Below are 23967 nucleotides of genomic sequence, written 5' to 3'. Positions count from 1 at the left end.
TAGCAAACGTTTGCATATTCACTAGCACAACATAACTAGCTAGCTAACTTGGCACCTAACACAGGCAGCTGTTTCATGGAAACTAGCTAATCCATTGTGATTTAATTATAATGTCAATGCTAGCTACAGTGGTTCACTAGCTTGTAGGAAGTATTTAGTGTTGTGTACATTGTGTCTGTGCACTTAGCTAGCTACCATCCCATAGCCTACATTGCATATGAAGTGTGACTGGCTCATCCATGGATGTATGGAGAAAACACCCTCTTTTATCCTTTTTTTGGGGCTCCCTCAAGTGGTAGTTCATGCTCTCCAATTGGCTCAAAGTCAAGTTGGTGGCCACTGACAAGCATTGTGTTGGTTCGTCACTAACGTGTCTGCACGTGGCAAGTACTGCTTTTGTTCTGGCAAGAGAAGGTACAGCCTCCCACTGTGATAAGTACCTATCGGCAGTTTATCTGCAGTGAGATTCTCGGTGTGTTTCATGTTTTAGAGCTGTTTGAAAAGACCGCATGAAATTTCAGCCTGTTTTGGTGGGATGGAGTTTTGGCCTTCCATGGTGACATCACCATGCTGTAAATTAGTTAATAGACCAATAAGAAAGATAGTTCCAAACCTCTCTGCCAGTAACAGCAAGTATTAAACAGCTGCATTGGACCTTTACGAGCATATCATAGGGTATTACAATATGCTCACATAGCCAACAACATGTAGAGAATGAAGACAGGAACGAATACCAGGGCGGTCTCACATTAATAAGCAAACTATGCTGTCATCAAAAATATTTTAAAATGGTATACAGACCATCTTACAATGTACTCAATGGGATTATAATCAAATCAATTGGGCTATTTCTATTGGCAGAGTTAGACAATCTAATCCTGTCGTCAAATCAATTGATAACATGAATGTGTCTCTGTCTTGGAAATATATGTTTTCATGTAAACAAAGGTCTAAAACATGTTTTATAGATATATTTTATAGCTGATTTCCATCATGTACAGAATGAGCTGCTCCTGCTGACCTAGGATGAAGGTACAGCATGCGCGCGCACATGTTTGGTGACGCTATGTTTACCCGCATGACTGCGCATGTGGAGGAGTGGTTGGTGCATCTGCTGGATACATCCGCCGTGTAAATGCTGTATTACGCCCTGACTAAAATGTAGGCTATGTGACTGATGTTTTCAGATGCAGAAGCAAAGAAAAACAGAACTATATTTATCGATGGAAATGTAAGTTGGCATATAGGACTCTACAATTGCGTAAAGGGAGGCACATCAGTATGGAACGAATAAGCAAATTATTAAGTAGACTAGCTTTCATCGACACATACTGAATGAGATGTGAGTTTCTGGAGTTGTTGACCTTATTCCATGGATAGTGAAGTGTTCTTATGCAAAATGAAAGATATAGAGAACGGGTCGGCCAGGCAGGAAGGAGGCGCAACGCAGTCCTGGTTGTTTAGTGGAAAATTTACAGCTGAGTAATAAAACTTTACGACTGAATCGGAAATTGGATTGGCTGTAACTTGACATGTGACTCTCTCTCCATGAACATGAACTTTATACTGTTGTCTCCCCCTGATTACTATCTTTCTCAATCGGTACACGACCTGGCCGTTTAAGCGACAGCATTTCCCGCGTTCTATACAGAAATGTGTTTTCTTTTGCAGCACACCTACATGTTTGCCATTCCATTTGACTGCTACTCCTTCTCCCCTCCCTCTCTCGCTTTGTGTCTCTCCGTCCCTATCCAGTGCTCCCCCTCACTCTCTCTCTCTATTTCTCTCTCTCTTCCCCTTTCGCGCTCATCGCTGTTAGTGGAAGTGGAACCTGAGTAGATTACTCGGATCCAGGTTGTGGATTGTGATACTTCAGAACCTGAATACCTTTAATTTCGTTTTACAGCATTGAACAGAATACAAGCGACATATTGGATATTAACAAGTTGGGTTCCTCGGTCTCCTTGGTTTCCCTCCAGCGCTGGTAGCTGCTGGACCAGTGGATGTACGTCACTGTAGCAGCAAGGAGAACGTGGGTAAGTTTGGGTTTCTGCGTTCCTTATTGGTTTATAATTAATCGAATGGTCTGTGGCCTTTGGATGTATTTAAATATGTAACATGTATTTTGCTTATTAACGGGGGAAAAATGCAGAAGTTTACCAAATCATGCATCTTAATGTATACTTGTATTGACACTGTAGGTCTATGGTCTATGGACATAATGTTTTCCCCTGATATAGGTATAACTATTGTAACGTCATTAGACCTGTTTGTGTAAACATCAAATGCACAAAATAAAGGTATAGTGTATATATTATTGTTTAGTAATAAGCTACACACTCTGTCATTGTAATAAAATAATTGATCGTCTAAAGGCTTTATCTTGTTCTAGAATTTTGGTTAGTGCAGGTAAGTTGCCTTTTTAGGACCTGAGCCTGTGTTTGTAAATTTAGTAATAGGGCAAGCTATATATTCTGCAATTAATCTACAAGTGGGACTGGGGAACTATTCCTGATATTAGTAGTAGCTCGCTGTAACCCACGTGAGCAATCATTTTGATTCTGACAGAAATAGGCAAGAGGGCCTGTGTGCATCACCAGGACTAGCTTGTGACAACGCTTCTTGTACCAGACCATGTAATATAACTGGTACCTGTGGGGTATAGAGCCTGCTGGTTGGTGCATTTATGCCTGGCATGATTTACTGTAATGGTTCCGATCAAATTTGAGCTATTTCATTTATTTAACTCTTGAATTGTATGTACATGAAATATCCAGTGTGATACATTATGATACCCAGTCAAGCATTCGATGTTAAAAAAGGGAACATCTATTTCATTACTAACCATACCTTACTACCAGGCCAAGGTTATTGTTTTGGCTTTAATGTTTAGGACCGATGTCTCTGTGTGACAATGTATTGCGATGGGCCAAGCTGTAGCCTTTCTTATAAACCTTACAATGATATTATACAGTTAGGTAAAGCTGCTCCACATGCGTAAATCAAAGACCCATTGTTCAGTTAGTTACTTATCTGAACCATATTGCAACATGAGCAGGCAAAACAAAGTTAGCATTGATGGTTGGTTGTGCTGACGGTTGTGGTGGTGTCATCATTATAACATTGTTTAAGTATTCGTTTTGTTTATTGAACTGGTACACTAATGTATAATGTGTATAATCTACAAATCAGCCTGTACACTAATGTGTATTGTGTATAATGTACACATATATATATAAATACACACTTCATCATCATGGATCACCAACGCAAACACTTTATTTAGTTACACAATGGATAGCCTCACGCTTCGAACACACCGACAGTGTATTGTGCAAAATAGTATGCAGCATCATCTGGATATGTACGCCACAAAAGTTAAAAATGCACTTTCTGCTACCATTTCTGTCAAACCGTCTACTCAGACAGTTTGACGCATACATTCGATAAATCCAATGTATGCACCACACCGAACGCACTGCAACTTCCTCTGCAACGCAATGCTGCAAGGCAAACGCAGCTTTTCATTGGAAATGAATGTAATTCTGGTGTAACAAAATGCAAATGCACTGTCGGTGTGATCGACGCGTAAGTCAATAACGCATCACAGCAATATAAAATCAAACGTGTGTTTGTCATGCACAGCATTTGGCAATAGACTACAAATTCAGGCTCAAACTTTGATTACCTCTTTTCCCACACCTAATATGTATTACAGTCAACACTGCCATCTAGTGTTAGATCGCAGCACCTCAAAATCCTGTCACTGGCAATACTACTGTGTGATGGATAATGCGAGAACATACATACAGTAGGTCTATGTCAGTAGGGTGCGTTCAGTCACTTTTGTTTTATCTAATTAAATGTTAGCTTTGACACAATATAGGACAAAATAACAAAATTATGTTGTTTGGATAGCCCACAGTAAGCTGCACGCGGTGTTGTTCGTAATGCGCCATACATATATTGTGTCATAGTAGGGCCTATTGTAAAGATTCACTGTTAGGAACCTATATGACACGTGGCAAAAACTTTGTGACCACACTGCAGCAACCAACAACCCAATGGCTTTACCGTACTAAAGTGCCATTCCTCGCCAACATTGAGGGTTGTAGACTTCTTTCTATTGAAGATGTATTATTAGTATTATTATAGCTTCTGTTGTTGCTGCTTTCCCGGTTCTCTACAGTGAGAGCCAGGTGTCGCTTGGCTTTGTTTGGGATTAACATTTTATGGATGCATAGTCAACAAGTGAGGAAACTCTTTGTAGGCCTATAAGTGAACATCTTTCATCACAAAAGGCTGGCATGCATGCCTGGCCTATAGTGAATTGAATCATAGACAACAGATGTGTAGGCCTCTAGCCTACGTGTGAATAGCCTACTAGACTACAACATTTCATAAACATTCTAGCTACTCAAGCTCAATATGAAAAATGAAAATCAAGTACAACATTAAGACTAAATATTTATTCGAGTCAGCAAATTTCATGCCACGATAACATTTTGGGCGTCTAGACAGAACCTGTGCGTAATATTTGGTTGAAACCCAAAACGCTGCACCTAAAATGCACGGACCTACTATAAAAGCCATTGATTTTCTTTAGGCGCACTCTGTCTATACTGTGGTTGTTTTCATATCAGTTTAATGTTAATTTATTTTGCTGTTAAAGCAGGTAGGGGGTTGCAGGAGAAAGTTAACTGGTAATGCGCTTGTCTTGTCACCTTCACTGGCACCTAATCAGAACATTTCTAAAAACTGCTGAGGGTTTTAGAGAATGGCATAGGGTAAAGTCACTTTTAAAAGCTTTATACTTACAGGTGTAGGCCTTCGATATGTTGCTTTATTTGGTGATACAAATCTTTGAAACTACAAAAAAAGTGGTTCAAAGTATTTAGAGACTATTGGGCATATCGCAAATGTAGGCCTGAATCTCTTTGGTAGGCGATTGTCCCTAACATTCTGAAGGCTATGTTGCACATTCTGCTTTGTGCTTTATTAAAATGTTAGAAATATTCTGAATAATTATGTTCTACAATAATAATATGAAAGTGCATTGAAACAAAAGCCTTATCGTTATTATGTGAGAGAGACTATTGTAGCCAACTTATGTGATCATTTTGGACAGCTGCTTTTCTTAATTTATTTTAAATAGCCTACGTTTAGGGTTGTTTTGCCCATATAAGATAATATTGTAATTTAATGATGGTTTTATATAATATTTAATCTTAGACCAGTAATATTGAATATAACCCATAACCCTGATACTATAATTGTTATTATTAGTGTAGTATAGTTATTTACTAACCTATTCTCTTCGTGCTACTGGCGCATAAGACAGAGTTAGAGTTGCAATAGTTTGTTTTAGAATGCATCATTTTGCTACTATTGTATGCTTCTAAGGCTTTGTTAGACTTGCTGTGTCTGCCATAGAACACCATTTTAACATTATCTGTAATGCTCGTGGTTAGGTGGAAGAGAGGAGGACCAAATCGCAGCGTGGTACGTTTCCATATTTATTGGAACACTTATTAAACACGAACAAAACAATAAACAGAAATGAAACCAACAACGCTACAGACCTGAACATGTGAACCTAGTGAAAACAAAGAACGCAATGAACAGGAACAATCACCCACAAACAAACAGTGAACACAGCATACCTAAATATGGTTCCCAATCAGAGACAACGTAAAACACCTGCCTCTGATTGAGAAGCATATCAGGCCAATCAGACACACCTAAACCAATGAGACACAAAACATAGAATATACCCACCCAGCTCACGGCCTGACCAACTAAACAAAGACTAAACAAAGGAAATAACGTCAGGAACGTGACATTATCAGGACGACATGGTTTTAGTCCGATTCGTTTTTTGTCTGGTTCAAATGTTATTGTGTGTATGAGGAGGGGGGGTTGGGGGATCAATTAATAGATGTATTAATTATGTAAAGTTGCATGACAAACAAGGCTTACAGAGATAAAAGGTTCCATGTAAAGTTCTCTATTCAATTTACAGAAAGGCTCACCGATAACATCCTACTGCATTCCAACTGCTGCGTTTGTCATATGGCCCGCATTAAAGCAATAGCCTTTTAAAAGCGTTCGGATTTAGAGATCAAAGGCTGTTTGGGGAACACCACGTTTGTATCCGACAACTTCTGCCAGACCCGTGAGCTCATTAGTTCGATTAAACTGAGTGCTGAACTTTTATTTGGAAGGCAGAGTAAGATTGATTAGGCTATGTGGATATCAATCGAAATCATCAAACTTGTCATAAAAGTCGGTTTTATCTTTCCCATGTTACTCCAAAAAGAATAGTCTACCAATGTCTTGTCATACAAATAACGTTAGATAGACCTACGTTGTTTGTGTGGAAGTCTAATATTCTGAGTTTGATATCGAGGCCAAGACAAAACGCCACAGACCCATTTGAAACACATATTAAATATGTTTAGTGGATATTTGAAAATCAAGATGTTAGCTATATTATTTTTTCATTCTTTATTTTGTATTGCATTGTCCTACAATAGACCTATTCCGACAATGATTCATATTTTCCATCTCCACACTGGCTTCGCTATTTCATCAACAAATTTCATCAACATATTACAGTTACTAATGTTGCACTGCAATACTGTAACTTAGCCTAGCAATAAATGTTGCTCTCTTGCTGTTGCATTTTATGCTGTAAGGTTTAGGCCTGTAGCCTTCTTTGTAGTAATACACGTTTTTTTTAAAGGCACCACTAAATGTCTTGAATTAAAGTGTGTTTTCTTTCCATGCTCTAACGCTAAAGCCTTCCATTCACTAGTGCATTTAATTTATTTGTATGGGCGAGGATTTCCCACACGCGGATACACACAGTGCATGCAGGAGAAGAGTATAGACTAGAATCCGTCATTTGTCTGGTTTAATGACTTCTGTTTTATGACACAGGCGTTAAGACATTCTTTCGCTGTAAAACTGCCATAACCCCCCCCCCCCCCCCTTCTGCCGAAAGAATAATTACTGAATAAAAGCCTCTTGTGCCAATATAAGACTTTTCTTGCCTCTTCGAATACGTTTCTCGAATTTTGTGCACCAGGTCTAATTTAATTATTTTAAAACGTTGCATATATCGGGCAACCTCACACGCTATCAAATGTAGCCTAGACCTGTTAGCTTTTTGATGGAGAAGCCCCAAAAGTCATGCCCGTCTATCCACAACAATATATACATAACTTGTTTTTATGGCTAGCATTAGCAATAAGAGGAGGCTTCTCTTGCCATAAGCAACAGTGAACCCTTTGCATTTTCGTGTCATTCCAACTCTAATGAGAAAATAGGTGTGTGTGTGTGTGTGTGTGTGTGTGTGTGTGTGTGTGTGTGTGTGTGTGTGTGTGTGTGTGTGTGTGTGTGTGTGTGTGTGTGTGTGTGTGTGTCGCACACTCTTGTGTTCAGTTTTCCTGCCAGCCTGTAGCCTTCAAACAAGCCTGTGTTAGGATTTATTTTATGTCAAACTGGATTAACGCAATACTTCCTATTTGGAAGTATTATATCATTGTGTTATGGGCCTTCATATTATCAGTACATCAACATTCAGTCCATTCATATTAGGCTAAAGCATTCCCTATCTATCTATTTGTTGTTATTATAAATAATATAATTAAAAGTCACCCAAACACGTTTTCTTGACTCTATTTTAACAACTGGATTAGGCCCGCCTAATCCTCTTTTTTCAACATAAATCATGCTTTTTAATCCGTTTAGAAACCATGTAACTCACACCGAAGAAAAACATATGCATCGATTTAAGAGGGCAATATGGTCAAGCTTTTTCGAACTGAATAATTCGATCACACTGTATTGCGGTTATAAACCCTAATCATGTTTTCTCAACCGCGAGGGGTATAGAAACATAACTCCCGCTCTTCTTTAAGGTCCAATCTTTTTTTTAATTACAAGAGACTGGACTCAAGTCAAATAATTTAAATAGAGCATGCTTGTCTAGCGATGGCATTTATTTCTCTCAATAATTAAATTCCACATTTAGGCTAATTCATTATTGTGAATGTTTATTGCTAAAGGCCTGTCTGATTTAATTCATCCACACACTGAATCTTCTTTATACCTTTGTGAACAGGAGTGTTATTATGTTGCTATGGGATAGTACTGTACAACAAAGAATATGCGTTGCAGGAGCAGATTGGCAAGAGGTGACGTGTGTGTGCGTGTGTGTGTGTGCGTGTGTGTACGTGCGTGCGCGTAAATGCTCCCTATGTATGTATTCCTTATTCGTGTATGTGCACGCGCCTGTGTACATGTGTTAGCTTGCGATGGCGTGTGTGTGCGCGCGCGCGCATATGCGAGAGTAGTTTCGACTGAGATTTTTTTTTAATTAAGTTACTTTTTCTCCCTCAGTCCCTCTACTCCCTGCTTTTTATTGGAGGAAATTTGGTCAGCTGACATTGTCATCTTGTCCATCCTAGAGTGAGGCTTTAGCAACAACATTCGGCGGGGCCTTGTGTCTTTATTGGCGTCCAGAAATACATTATAAAGAAATCATACAGCGTGCCTGTATTAAAATATAGACTGACAGTGAAAAAAATAGATTGACTTAATGAGTGTGAGAGAGGGAGAGAATAAAAAGAGAGCTGATATTGAAAGGGAGGGAGGGAAGGGAAAGAGAGGGAGCAAGGGAGAGAGGGAGGTATGAATTCTTATTTCGCAAACCCGTCGCTCTCATGCCATTTAGCTGGTGGTCAAGAGGTTTTACCAAACGTGGCCCTAAACTCAACTACCTATGACTCAGTTCGACACTTCTCCTCCTACGGAACCGCTGTAGCCCAAAACCGGATATATTCCTCGCCTTTCTATTCTTCCCAAGACAACGTTGTATTCGGCTCGACCAGGGGACCGTACGAGTATGGATCCAACGTGTTTTACCAAGACAAGGACGTGCTGCCCAGCTGTAGGCAGAGCAGTTTGGGACAAGGTTCACAAAGCTCGCTCGCGCAGGATTACCCGTCTGATCAAGGCAGGAACGGCTCACATGAACAAAAGGGGGACATTCAGATCTACCCGTGGATGCAGCGGATTAACTCTCATAGCGGTGAGTAGGCCTATTACAAACTCCTAGAGATGAATTAAACGAGCTGGTCCGTTTTACGACTGGGGAAGCTACTTTTTATCACCCCATAAACCATTGCTACAGCAGCACCCTGTCGCATGCAATAAAGGCCTTGTATCTTCGTAAGAAAAAGTCTCAGTCCCAGTCCATCCCCATGTCCCTCAAAACAAAATAGTTTATATATTTTAAGCTAATCCTTTTGTCACCCATATTAAAGAGTTCACGGTATTTCAATACGAATAACCTATAATATCTTCAAATATCACTCAGTGGACTGGGTTCCCCTGATAGCGATAGTGTGTGTGTTGCGACAGTATGCACCACCACTGTTGTTGATTATTTAGAAAATTGCAAAACATAGGCTAGCATGTAAGAACTGACACGATTAGGCTATATCCTAGACATTCTTTCCGTGTTTTTTTTTTTGTGATTATGTTTGCGCGTGTGTTCGGCTTGTGACATTGCATATCCTACGTAAAAATATTGATTATGCCTGATTATGATAATTCAAAATTGTGTTTCCATTCAGGAGTTGGATACGGTTCTGACAGACGAAGAGGACGCCAAATTTACTCCCGATACCAAACTCTAGAACTCGAAAAGGAATTCCATTTCAACCGCTACTTGACGAGACGCAGACGTATCGAAATCGCCAATGCACTATGTCTCTCCGAACGTCAGATAAAAATCTGGTTCCAGAATCGCCGGATGAAATGGAAAAAGGAAAGCAATCTAACTTCTACTCTCGCCGAAAGTGGTTCGTCAGGGGCAAGTCAAGACACAGGAAAAGAGGACACAGAAGAGGCGACAGAATAGAAGAAAGAATGAACGACTTCATATCTTAGCCTACAATATGCATCAATCCGCCGTGATGTGAGAATAACTTAACTACCTAGCAAGTACCTAGCAACTATTTTTTGGTACAATAAAAACACTAGTGTATTCAAAGATATGGCTGCGTTAAATGCGATGTGGATGCAAGAGATCTCCAGACGTCAATGTTTGCCTTTTTCATTTTATTCTGTATTGATATGAACTTTTCACGGTGACCACAGAATTTCTTTCCTTACTTGACATTCCCTCATATAGCCTACCCAGACTGTTTGTAACGCGAAGACGTTCATTATTGTATTTTCATAAATGTTGTTGGACAACGATGCAAAACACATGGTTCTCAGATGTCCATACACTATGACGAATATGTTTTTCCAAAAATAATTGCCAAAAGAATATGTGAATGAAACTACAAGCGTTACATCCACTTGTGTGAAGTATTTATGTTTTTTTGGTTTTTCTGTTCTGTTGTACGAAAAAACTATGCTGAATATTAACGACACACACTACCTAAATCGTTTATACGTTTGTATATATATATATATATATATATATATATATATATATGTGTATCTGTTATACATGCCTTAGCCCTGTGAGAGCGTTTGTGTGCAACCCGCAACTTTTTTTGTAGTAAGTAGGCCTACTTTATTTATGTTTAGATATGTACCAGTAGCCTACATTGAGTATGTGGTCAAATAATAATTGACCGATGTGGCTTAGATTGTAGCGTTAGATGAAAATCTAAAATTAAACAATAACAGTGATGTATGACATTTACGTCAAGTCATATTTAATAAAACTGTTAATAAAAAAGTTGTCCATGTCTTTGCGCCCACCATACCAAGTTAGTCTCGTTCTCAAACAGCAGCATTATAGCCCTCCATGCAGGTTAAATGTGTACACGTGTCATTGTTCAAGTTTTTTATCCGTCATATAATAGACCCAAAGCCAGCTACCCACCCATTAATGTTTTTTTGACGTTCTTTTTTTTAATTCAAAGCTTTGCAATTTAAAATAAATGAATGTTCTGTGGCTCTCTGATATTTGTCTGTGGCTCTCTGTGTTAGGGCTCACTGAGATGTTAAAGCAATTCAATTTACGCACATTTTTTCAAAGCCATGCAGTGAAATCTTTGAATAGGCTAGTCATTTCAAATAGCTACATAAATATTGGAAAATGTGGATGGGGAGAGGAGAGGAAACGCAAATCACACACAATTCGATAGAAAATCACTGTGTGAGGCCTGTCTAATTTCCTAGTCTGAATATACTTCCATTTCATCTTACACTGTATGGTTTACGGTTGTGATTCGTGTTATTAGGTAGGCCTATATGTAACGTAATACCAAGCATAATACTAAAAGGCCTTCTCAGTCACACACAATCCATTTCAAACCATTGCCAGGCGATGTTACGCCGTTGTTTACGGAGGACATTCTGTTTGCCTTTGTCTTTTCAGATAAACCAGTGATGCAACTTCAATAAAGACAACTTGGGGTTTCATTTACTCTTATGAGAATTATTATGTTGGCATTATCATAATGTTGGCATTATCATTCTAAGAGTCGTTGTAGGCTATACAAGTACTCAAACGTATGCACGACTATTTCGATTTCTGCCATACCTGCCATATCGAGAAACTTGTTGCTAGTGATCAGTCAAGCCATTTAGAAAACAATTCCAGATACAATTCAATATAAAACATATAGCCACAGTGAAATAAATGCGAACTTACAGTATAGCGACCCAAAAAAGTAAGCTCAAGTATTGCTAGTACGGTGACTGCATAACAGAAGGCCAAAGTCATATGCCATAGCAATTGATTGTTTAGCCTTCAATTATTATCATTATTATTATTAGCAGTTTATGGTGGAAAAACAAACTACTGACAATTGCGTTAAACTGTGGTCAGACATTATGTAGCCTGACAATTCTATTATAAAGGAGGTTGAAAATTGTCCTTGTATTGTTTGGAGACCGACTGCCTGCTCTACGCTACACACTTTTAAGGCTAATTTTAAACCTATAGAGTCATTATACTATTGTTGATTATGAAGGTAATCAATTAGCTGGTCTGCAAGATTAGGCCATCAATGCAGTTCTATCCTACGAAATAACAATATTCTATCTGCGCACATGCCTCGATGCGCATAACTGTGTAGTTGTTGCCAGGTAGATCAAGGCATAGTGTGGCAGAGAGAAGGAGAGGGTGCCCTATGCCCTTGTGTGTTTTATGCTCTTATCCGTCCCTGGCACCAGATGACGCTCTCCGCCTTCCGTCCAGCCCTGCACCGCGAGTGCCCCACCAGGGTCCCCGATGCCCGGATATCAGGCGTTTCTCCTATTGTCATTAATAACCTCCAAGTGTGATCTAGCCAAATTTATGACTGGCCGATACGAGCACGTGATTCTTTTTAGGCGTCCCATATTTGGGCAATGGATAAAAAAATGTTTTTTAAAAACCCACCTATAAATCATTGTCATTATTAGGATAAAACCCCATGAACTTCAAAAGAGCTACAAATCAAACGCAAACGCAATAACAATACCACACCGTTATAACTGCTATCTGTACATATTTTACAACTATCGTGTTACGTCAAAACTTTAATGCAATAATTTAGTCCGTATAAATGCTTCCATTTTGTTTCCTTAGCGTTTTTTCTTGAAATGAGCTCTTACGTAGCCAACTCGTTGTTTAAGCAAACTCACGATGCGTCAGCTTTCGCTTTGCACAACCATGGCTACGGATCTAACCCCGAACTCAACGTGTCCGGCTACAGTGGTTATGGAGGGCATGATCACCGCGGGTCAATTCCGTCCCCACGGTCCTCGAGTTCCATTGGCATGGGAGAGATGAACGCTGTGCTGCGTGGCAATCCTGGTGACCTTACACCACGGCCAGAGTCTTCCACAGGAGACGCTACCCAGAGACACCTCATGAACGAGCAGACAAGCGGCCAGGGATCTCTAAATCTGGGACTGTGTCGTCGAAAACCCGTGACGGACTCAGATTTGAGCGAAATATCCATCCGCAAGACACAAACAGGAGAGATCAAAGTCGGAACTTTGCAACCCGTCCAGCCAGTAACACTAGCAAACCATTCGACTCAGCCACAAACCAGCGAGCAGCAACCACAAATATATCCCTGGATGACTAAACTACACATGGGTCACGGTAAAGTTTGATGTTTCTTTTCGCTTTATTTTATACAGAAGGGAAAGTGTCCCTCTCACCCTCTTTCCTCCATGTGTTCTATCTTTTTTAACCACTTGAGTCCATTCACAGTTTTTCTTCTATGAGTTTTATAGGTCGTATTCGTAAATAATAAAACTCGCAGTCATAAATTGTATGACAAAGGCATCAATTGCTCGTAAAACTGTCCTGTTAAAACGAAGAGGCGATCTGCGTCAAAATTTATGACAGGGTAATTGGATAAGGGAGACACAAGTCTCTGCAAACCCTCAACAAACAATGTTTGCGTTCTATATTTAGAACCAAAACAACGTAGTATGATAAACATGATCCATATTTTGAGGATATTTGAACTGAAGAGTGAGATTGTGGATTTCACTGTATACTCTTTAACTGAACGTTTCTAATGTAATAAAATCTGTATATAGGCTACTGGCCTTAGCGAGTTATTGTTTTTTATACAACAGGGCACGTAGACTACTTTAGAGGGAGAAATGATATTTTTGTAACTGTAATGACTATTGCCCTTATTTTAGTTATTGTTAAAAAAAACACATTTGCATTATAATAACAATACAATTATTAGTCATAGGCCTAATTGTAATACAATCACTGTAGTTTCATTGAGTAAACCCGAATGGCCGCATTTTGGTAACTCATACAGCTCTATATTGATGATCATTTATCCAGCCATCCAGCTATCCTTACGTTCATTAGTCCATACAGTAACTTTAAAACTTTAAAGTAATCTATTGACATGGGGATATAGTCACAGAATAGTGACTTACAGGCTGTGTTTTGCTATTCATTCGTATTTATTGGTAAACTACAAGTCATTGCATGTCCATTGACAAGTTAAGATATATTTTAAGTGATCATGTTTACTCTGTTTTTATATGAATATTCACATTTCCAGTGCGGTCACACATTTTCTCTCAATTACACCACAGAGGCTGACGGCAAAAGGTCAAGGACGAGTTACACGCGCTACCAAACTCTGGAGTTGGAGAAAGAGTTCCATTTCAACCGGTATCTGACGCGTCGTAGGCGCATCGAGATCGCGCATACGCTCTGTCTGAATGAGAGGCAAATCAAAATCTGGTTCCAGAACCGACGAATGAAGTGGAAGAAGGACTCAAAGCTTAAAATGAAAGAGTCCATCTAAAACAGGGGGGCATTTTCAAACGATATCAACGTTTCTGTTTGAGATGACATTCAAAGACTCATCACCACCCGTTTCCAAACCGTGACTTTTGTGATGCGATGTTTCAGTGTGATAATAATGAACATTCCTCGATTACATCTGATGATGTAATATACCTGTCATTTTGTTTGAATATTGTACTGTTTTATTTTATACCTTGGAATATGAACTTGTGCAACAGAGTCCTATAGAACTTGTGAGAATGTAAATGCTTGAAATAGATGAATTATAGAAAATGTTACAGAAAATGTTATAGAAATTGTTATAGAAAATGTTACTTTAATCATTTTAACGTTTCATCCCTTCCCCTCTTTTTCCTTAAATTCATTTAAAGTTGAAAGAAAGTTATTGATATTATCGTATTCCTGCTGTACTATCACCATTGTTTTCTCCGTGTGAGTTTTCTATTAATTTATATAAAACACAACCACGAAAGCTAAATTCATTGTAGTTAGCCTACTCTTCAAACTTCTTGTATATTTCTGTTCTGTTCTGTTTTGTGTTTTTATTTTATTTTTATCAGGCATGTTTAAACAACCAGGGAACAAAAGATGTAACAGACACATTTTAGTAAATTGCGGGGACTATATCATTCTCAATGACGATATTGTATTTGAAATATTCCACGTAAAATTGTTGTTTTTATCAACAGTGTCGTGAGATCAGTGAGATACTCGTGCAATCTAAATAGTTTCGATAAAACATTAAACCTTACTATACATTTCGTAGTTAACATCTATACTGTGAATGGTTTCCTCATATGAAAGGTATATTGGAACACATAACTTGCCAGTCGGCAGGAGATTCATATTTGGGGGAATTTGGCTTGATTGTTGACTAAGATCTGACTCAATGTGCCAAGTATGATCATGGGATGAGTTTTTTTTAGCCTCAGCATTACATTTGTGACAAATCATTATTAACAATTTGAATATATTTTGTAAAACACGAAAAATGCATGTAATAGAGGATTTCTGCTGAGAATTGGGCAGTGTTCTGGTCATCCTACATTTCCGGAAAATGTCCCATTATTTTGGAACATGGAAAAATATACATTAATTTGCCCAATGTTTGAAAGTGAAGAACACAGAACAGGCCACCAACCAAGGTGAGATGTTGAGTTCACATAAATGTTGTCATGAGGCAGGAGGCTCATGTCCACAATGAGTAGCTAGCAATTAAACAATGTCCTTCTCACCCTCGTTTCCAACGTCTGCCACAAAACAGTGTTATGTCAACCTTTTCTCATACTCTGCATGGTTATAATTGCTCACAAAGAAAACTTTGAAGGCCTTGTAGGTAAAACGATTTCACATATTACAGTTCACATTTTCTTGTCAAATCCCTGTTTCACTTTGTGGAAATAATCATGTATTCAGTGGTAGAATGGGGGTTGATCCTCTGAAACAAAATGCACTTGAATTATTTAATGGCCTATCCATTCATCTAGAACAGTTATCACCATGGTAGAGCCTATACTTTAAATTGCTCACCTTGTTAAGATAGCTGAAGTTTTGTCTTTGAAGTGGACTGAAATCTTGAGAAGAAAGGCATTCGTTAATGTTTGTGTTTTAAATAATGAAATAAAGATGGCTGAACATGTGCTTCATACCACTGTCTTTTGACGATGTCACGGGGAAAAAAGGTTGTGGTGGGGAAGCATAAGGGTGTAGGCCTACTGGAATTTTATGCAGCCAATTCAGTAGTCGTTTGATTACTCCAAGAAGAAGTGGGTGTTTTTTTACTCTTTGGCCCTTAGCAATTCTCAACGTGGTCTCAGGTTTTGATCCAGAGTTCTCTGTCAGCCTCCACTTCCTCGGTAATTATTTACAGTACACTACAGACGGATGCCTGTAAACTTTATGGCCCTGACGCATCATAAAACGTTACAGCTCTCCCTAACACCTCTCAAACAACGAAAATTGTTTAACGAAACAGATGCACATTCAGCACGACTCTTCAATCTGAATACATAAGAAAACGCTATTTCCATTGAATGTAGCCAATCTGTTCACTTAGATAAAATAATAAATGAATCACGCAAGGTTGATGAAATGAATATCATTTTCCCAAGGAAAAGTTAACTTTTAATCAAAATCCCAAGCTGCAGTTGAACTTTTGAAGTACTTTTAAAATACGTTCTACTCCTAGGCTATTTCCAGAAACATTAAACACAATATCTAGGCCTAACAAACTTACGTGATAGTGTTTTCTTTAGTCGTTTTGAATGATCCATCAGCGGCAACCTTGTACCTGAAACGATCATTTATCCGTAACAATCAGTTCACACGACTATCGGTACTCAAAACAGGTCCAAACAGTTCTTCCACATGTTGTCCATATCTATGTTTCTGACATAAGTTTCTACACAACACACATTTAAGGAGCCACTTTGGATGGAACGTCCACTAAACGTAACTTGTAAAGTTGAAACCGATGCATCGAGCATTTTCAAAACCTCTGTTCAAAGTGAATTCTAGTTTGGTTACATTTTTTGGGTCAACTACCATGTCGTTCCTGGAATAGTACCTACATGCCTTGCCTCCATGATGTCATTAGATGTGTCCTACACCGGGAGCAGTATGAAACCAAGTAAATCCCCTTAAGAGGAACTACTGGAGCCGTCATCACACAGCATCAACCTTACTGTCTCAACCGTATCAACACAGGCAGGTAACAGTGCTGGACAACCCCACCCCTCTTCCTGCTCTTTCACTTTTGAAGTAGCCTTTCCATTATACTAGACTAGAGGGAAAGCTCTTGTCTAGCTACGCAGTCCTCTGCGACTTCTTGGTACAGTATTTCCCAAACACTATTTACACGTCAAAACCCCTGCTTCCACGTGGGAGAGAGAGAACGAAAAAAACATTACTCACCCCTATGTTATTGTGGTTATAGTTCCCCAGGACGTCCTGCGTCTGACATCCCTCTCGGATATGTCAGTTACAGGCTTACCGCATGGAGTAGGGTTGATTTGGTATTGGTTACTTTTTTGTTTCCGTCTGTCTTTTTTTTTTTTTACTTTCAAACTTTTGGAGGTTGTGTATGCTGAAGGCCCTAGGGCGCTGACCCTGAGTGGCTCACGGAGAACACGTGATGTCATTCAAGTACATTTTATGGTTTGGGAGAGCTGACAAACCAGCCCTCAATATAGTTACATCATATATAATTTTAACTGTCGTGAATCGCAGCTGTTGGGTCCTCTTATCTGAGTGGTCGGAGGAGTATGAGGCTGTTAGTGAGGATTATCTAGCCCCCGATGCTCTGCACTCACATCGTTCGACTCCGGAAAATTGTTCCCAGACGGTGCAGTAAATTAATAATCTTGTTTCTCTTGCTTTTTAATGAAACAGACACATGCCCCTTGTAACACCCAGCTAACATCAAGTGAATGCTGTAATTTAATGTTAGCCTGAGAAATGCCTTCGTGATCTGTCGCTAATGGTTCTCAATTAGGCTCTTGACATGTTGTCATTTTCTCTAAACTCAGATTACCTTTAAAAGTAGACTAGTTGCGTGTGATATGGATGTGATGCTATGGGGGTTAACAGTTCAGTATAGGCTATGTGCGTTTCCTTCAGATAGTGTAGCATGTAGCATATCGGAAGCCCCCTGTGTTCTCCTGACGTGTTTGTCATTACATAATTAGTCTTTAACATTACAATGTTTTTGTTGATCCGGCAGTCAATCAGCTTTGATTCAGCAATCAGCATTTATACTGCATTTATACATAGGCAACTTGAACACAGAACAAAATTAAATGAAACATGAAATCATGGCAATTGTAGGCTATCAATTGTTGGTTAATTGTAGGCGGGATGCCAGGACTCCAAAATTTGGGCTAGTTATAATTTATTTTCACCTTCTGGTATGAGACAATAGCTCATACAATGTCGACTGTAGACTGCTCTGCAATTCTATTAGGTCTATATCATTGTACTGAATAATCCAACCCAAAATGTGTTTAAAATGTGTATGATAATGGTTCGAATGTGAATTTTGCAGCTGAGAATTTTTGGAAATATTTCATACTTCAAATTAAGTATTGACTTCAGTAGCAGAGTAGACCAACGGCCATCCCCATCCACAACGCCCAAGCAAGACGCTCTCGACATGCTTGATGGTAATAGCTCTCACCATTGCCCCTAGTGGCCGGTATTAAAGGCATCTCCTCCTGTGCGAATGTCGAATAGAGTATTGGATCTGGTTTGACTTGGCTGAGCAGGCGACTTAGAGATAACAATTATTCCCTCTCAAATTGTATTAGCTAAGATAACAACAGGTTGGACCATTAAACCCTGTGATGCCTGCCAGTATCGTGTGAACCCCATTCATTCATTAGAGACTCCTATACTGAACACAGGAACAGATTGTGGAACTCTAATTTTCCAGACCTCTAAATGTAACTTTATAAAGTTCCAGCTGTGTTGGCTTCGTGGTTTCCTTGTGTTTTACATTAGATGGCAGCTTGCTTTTAGTTCAATAGACAGTTTTCACAAATGGTGATTTGTTTCATTCTTTGTTTGATGTTTGTTGTGAATTGTACCTTGAATACCCTAGATTAGGCTTCACCAGTAGCCTAAGAAATGTAGACACATGTTCCTAAGAGCTAATTTATGAATCAATTGAATATCAACAAGCATTTAAATATTGCTGGAATTAAAATGTTACATGACAGATACAGTCAGAGCCAGAGCAGGTGTACGGCTCAGGATATAACCTAGTTTTATTAGGTCACGATTGGGTCACGTGACGTCATGTCCGATTGACAGCTCTAACCAGACTGCTGCAACTCATGGCCTCATTAACATAACATTGGACTGGCACCTGTGATATTCAATATTATAATAGGTCTAAAAAAAGGCCTACAGGCCACCTCTACAGGCCACCGCTACAGGCCACCCCTCCAGGCCACCGCTACAGGCCACCGCTACAGGCCACCGCTACAGGCCACCCCTACAGGCCACCCCTACAAGCCACCGCTACAGGCCACCGCTACAGGCCACCGCTACAGGCCACCCCTCCAGGCCACCGCTACAGGCCAGCCCTACAGGCCACCGCTACAGGCCACCCCTACAGGCCACCGCTACAGGCCACCGCTACAGGCCACCGCTACAGGCCACCTCTCCAGGCCACCCCTACAGGCCACCGCTACAGGCCACCCCTCCAGGCCACCGCTACAGGCCACCGCTACAGGCCACCGCTACAGGCCACCCCTCCAGGCCACCCCTACAGGCCACCGCTACAGGCCACCGCTACAGGCCACCCCTCCAGGAAACCCCTACAGGCCACCGCTACAGGCCACCGCTACAGGCCACCCCTACAGGCCACCGCTACAGGCCACCGCTACAGGCCACCGCTACAGGCCACCGCTACAGGCCACCCCTCCAGGCCACCGCTACAGGCCACCACTACAAGCCACCACTACAGGCCACCGCTACAGGCCACCCCTACAGGCCACCGCTACAGGCCACCGCTACAGGCCACCCCTCCAGGCCACCGCTACAGGCCACCACTACAGGCCACCACTACAGGCCACCCCTCCAGGCCACCGCTACAGGCCACCGCTACAGGCCACCGCTACAGGCCACCCCTACAGGCCACCGCTACAGGCCACCGCTACAGGCCACCGCTACAGGCCACCGCTACAGGCCACCCCTACAGGCCACCCCTACAGGCCACCGCTACAGGCCACCGCTACAGGCCACCCCTCCAGGCCACCGCTACAGGCCACCGCTACAGGCCACCGCTACAGGCCACCGCTAAAGTCCACCGCTACAGGCCACCCCTCCAGGCCACCGCTACAGGCCACCACTACAAGCCACCGCTACAGGCCACCCCTCCAGGCCACCGCTACAGGCCACCGCTACAGGCCACCGCTACAGGCCACCCCTCCAGGCCACCCCTACAGGCCACCGCTACAGGCCAGCGCTACAGGCCACCGCTACAGGCCACCGCTACAGGCCACCCCTACAGGCCACCGCTACAGGTCACCCCTACAGGCCACCCCTACAGGCCACCGCTACAGGCCACCCCTACAGGCCACCGCTACAGGCCACCCCTACAGGCCACCCCTACAGGCCACCGCTACAGGCCACCCCTACAGGCCACCCCTACAGGCCACCCCTACAGGCCACCCCTACAGGCCACCCCTACAGGCCACCCCTACAGGCCACCCCTACAGGCCACCGCTACCAGCCACCGCTACAGGCCACCCCTACAGGCCACCCCTACAGGCCACCCCTACAGGCCACCGCTACAGGCCACCCCTACAGGCCACCGCTACAGGCCACTGCTATACATTCTGAATAATCTTGACTCTAAAAGGCGATGTTGAGTGTTTTATGAGGTTTCGCAGAAGTGTAACCTTTGTGTTCATATTGGGGATGTTAGCTATAGTGTTGTAAAATGTAAGCAAAAAAAACTGCTGGCTTGATGTTTACTTGATCATAGCACTCAGCCTCAGTCTTCATGGCCATAATCACTGTTGGTCTCCTTTATCGCTCTCTCTCTCAAATGTACCTGATTAATTAGGGTTATCAATTGACTGGAAGGTGATAACCTGGTAACATAAGCCTTAAACATATGCTGATTGAATAGTAGGCTATGTAATGATAATAATAATAATACAACATCAGGCCTGAGTCAATGTATCTGTGGTGCATGAGGTCAATAGTAGTTGGGTCACGTTTGATGAGATCTGGTAGGCCTAGCTATTCAATTGCTATTTGTGGAAGCTAAAGAAAATTGATATCGGATCTTGATAGCGACCATTTAACTGGAAGGAAATAGGCCTATGAGTAGAAAGAATGCCTCCCCTGTAGGATGGCCTTTTTTTAGTAATAATTATCAGCTACTTGGAGAGAAAGATCCTGGAATTTCAACTCTGATGATTAAAAAAAGGCAGAGTGTATCTATTTAGTTTGAAAATATGATGATTCAAATTTTGCAACACATATACAGTAACTAGGATATTATTTAGTTATCATTCCATTAGGGAACTAAATGACATTTTACCACAAAATCCTCTTATCCACATTTACAGAATCTTAATGCGGAAACAGTTAAGAGGCAGTATATATCATTGTTGTATGTACTTCAAATGCCTGGCTACAGAACCCACTTCTGAAACTATTACATTGCTGATCCCACACCAAACGTATGATTACTGTGATTATGATATAGTCTACATTTTATGCTACCTCTAACAATGCTGCAATACTGTTGCACGTCCATATCAATTCCACCAGACTGAAATCAGTGTTGTACCACCTCAATTACTTCTACTCTGAAACATGTGTATTAATAACATTATGTCTTTACTGCATTTTTACAACAACAACCCCTTAAACTACCCCTTAAAATGAATGATGTGCATCAAATTACAGCTCCCATCTGGGTCACATTTCTCCTGATCTGGCTTCCTCTCAATTCAAAAAAATCCTACCATGCTATATATTTATTTCGTCCACATAAATATAGGACAAAACACACATCAAGACAAGAGAGACAACACAACACTACATAAAGGGAGACCTAAGACAACAACATAGCAAGGCAGCAACATGACAACACAGCATGGTAGAAACACAACATGACAACAACATGGTAGTAACACAACATGGTAGCAGCACAAATCAAGTACTATCTCACTCAGCTATTGCACCCCAAAACAATCCCTGTCCCCTTCAACTTTCACTTTTTCAACTTTTACTTTTACAACACTTGTTAACGGAACTTCGTATTGGTTTATATAGTAGCTTCACTTCTTGATTTAACATTGGATTGGATTGCTAGCTTTACATTCTGTGGGTTTCAATACTTAGTTCTAATAATTATTCAAACCATATTCCCACTATTGTAATGAGCTTATTGCTTTAACAAACGATCACAATATAAACGAATCATCTCTGAAGATGTGTCATCAATATCGATCTCGAGTACACCAGTCCTTGCTAGGCCAGCCACACACTAATGACCTTGGGGTCAACTCTCGTGCAAGCACAGGGTATAATTGATTTGAGTGCACGAGGGCACGGCTGAGGTCACCTTAATGTGGGCAACATGATACATCTCAAGTAGTGTATGTGAAAGAACTTTTAAACTAATCAAAATGCAATGAATAGGCAGAGGCTATGTTATGTTTTTCCTAACATCTAACATGAGCAACAAACATTTTGATTGTATCTTATCTTATCACATTTGATTGTATCTTATCTTATCACATTTGATTGTATCTTATCTTATCACATTTGATTGTATCTTATCTTATCACATTTGATTGTATCTTATCTTATCACATTTGATTGCGAAACTGAGGTCATGCCTTGTAGAGATCTTTTGGTGAAAACTATTGCAGGGAGCTGTAACATCCTGACTAGAAGAATTTGAAAGTACCTTAGTCTTCCAACTTGATCAAACGGCATCGGCGAGAACTGAAAATAAATTCCAAAACCTTGCCCTGGGATTAGTAGTGCTGATTTTTTTCCAAAAGCATGCGTTGAGTTGAAGTAGCGTACATATTGCAACAGAGCCCATATAGATTCAAGGAACTTAATTTTGCCATAATAAAAATCTAACACGATTTAAGATTTGTTTACTCAAGGGGTTAATTTTTACATCTCTACCTATACTCAGTTATTAAACGAGGCAACAGATCTAAATGGTATTTGTGTGGAGACTAATTTCATTGGTGATTCTTCATCAATAACTCCTTGGCAGTGAACTATTGGAACGAGTCAAATGCAAGAGGTGAAACACCAGTCAAGCTGTCTAACTAATATTAAAATGAGCCTTCAGCGAGAGAGGGTGAGAGAGAAAGAGGACTGTGGGGGATGGGAAATTAAACGATAGTCCCCCCCCCCCATAAGTCTATAGGAAGTAGCTTCATAGTCACGGGACTCTTAGCCTATTCGTATCAAGGTTATCAAATACGAAATAAACACATATAGACGACGGCATATTACTTATTTTTGAAAATGTTGATTACTGTTATTCCTTATATTAATATTGTTATTGCTCTTGAGGTTGATATTTTTTCATTGTAGCTTATATTCAATGTATTTTTTCTGGGGAGTTCACTTTTGATATCTTGCATAGGCATAGTCTATTGAGTACGTTCAGCGCGCCACACTCGGGTTACCCAACGGTCAGTATGGTAATGAAGAACACAATATACTTCGGGAATAATAGAAAGTTATTTTTCATCTCTACTGTCACGTGGCCGCTTTGTGTCCTCCGTTTTCCCAAACTGAATATTTATGATTAGGAAGGGGTACCCGCAAGGTTATATTCAGGGACATATCGAATGACATTTGATTATACATTTGACTTTTGCATATTCACTTGTTTGTTGTGTGTTTTGGCTACTTCTCGAAGTTCCTTTGTGTAGCCCGTATATTCCAGGTGTAGGCCGAACATAGGACATTCAGCTAGAGGCATACATTTTGTGCAATGAAAGATGTAAGTCTTGCCTCTGCTTAATCATTTATGGGTCTAATAGACACTAACCGCGTCTCACAGTGTGTTGCGGAAATTTCTCAAATGTTTTTTTTTGTGTGTGTGCATCAGGTTTAGATGACACTATGATGACAGAAATGTTAAATTCTATATACTT

General features: G+C 40.5%; 2 protein-coding genes across 3 annotated transcripts; both read left to right on the top strand.

The window, feature by feature from the left end:
- Nucleotides 1-1119: 1119 nt before the first annotated feature.
- Nucleotides 1120-10993, top strand: LOC129815429 (homeobox protein Hox-C6-like). 2 transcript variants are annotated; one of them, XR_008753430.1, is made up of 3 exons: nt 1120-1231; nt 1907-2036; nt 9645-9730. XR_008753430.1 is itself a non-coding variant. In XM_055869261.1 (2 exons), the coding sequence occupies exons 1-2, from the start codon at nt 8698-8700 to the stop codon at nt 9929-9931; spliced, it is 687 nt and encodes a 228-aa protein (XP_055725236.1). In that variant the 5' UTR covers nt 8681-8697; the 3' UTR covers nt 9932-10993. The 2 variants fall into 2 exon arrangements, 1 of the variants encoding a protein (XP_055725236.1); XM_055869261.1 differs by lacking the exons at nt 1120-1231; nt 1907-2036 and adding an exon at nt 8681-9097 and having other exon boundaries at nt 9645-10993.
- Nucleotides 10994-12405: 1412 nt separating this feature from the next.
- LOC129815428 (homeobox protein Hox-C5-like) lies at nt 12406-15954 on the top strand. Its single transcript, XM_055869260.1, has 2 exons — nt 12406-13129; nt 14098-15954. The coding sequence occupies exons 1-2, from the start codon at nt 12622-12624 to the stop codon at nt 14310-14312; spliced, it is 723 nt and encodes a 240-aa protein (XP_055725235.1). The 5' UTR covers nt 12406-12621; the 3' UTR covers nt 14313-15954.
- The last annotated feature ends 8013 nt before the right edge of the window (nt 15955-23967 follow it).

Source organism: Salvelinus fontinalis, chromosome 18 (assembly GCF_029448725.1).
Source record: "Salvelinus fontinalis isolate EN_2023a chromosome 18, ASM2944872v1, whole genome shotgun sequence".
Lineage (NCBI taxonomy): Eukaryota > Metazoa > Chordata > Actinopteri > Salmoniformes > Salmonidae > Salvelinus > Salvelinus fontinalis.
The sequence above is the reverse complement of the archived record's forward strand: the minus strand, read 5'-3'. Positions and strand labels throughout refer to the sequence as shown.

Bases quoted from the DNA above. Each gene is read 5' to 3' on its own strand.
- LOC129815428 (XM_055869260.1), top strand. From the start codon at position 12,622: ATGAGCTCTTACGTAGCCAACTCGTTGTTTAAGCAAACTCACGATGCG. The intron at 13,130-14,097 runs GTAAAGTTTGAT...ATTACACCACAG, and splicing joins TAAACTACACATGGGTCACG to AGGCTGACGGCAAAAGGTCA.
- LOC129815429 (XM_055869261.1), top strand. From the start codon at position 8,698: ATGAATTCTTATTTCGCAAACCCGTCGCTCTCATGCCATTTAGCTGGT. The intron at 9,098-9,644 runs GTGAGTAGGCCT...GTTTCCATTCAG, and splicing joins GCGGATTAACTCTCATAGCG to GAGTTGGATACGGTTCTGAC.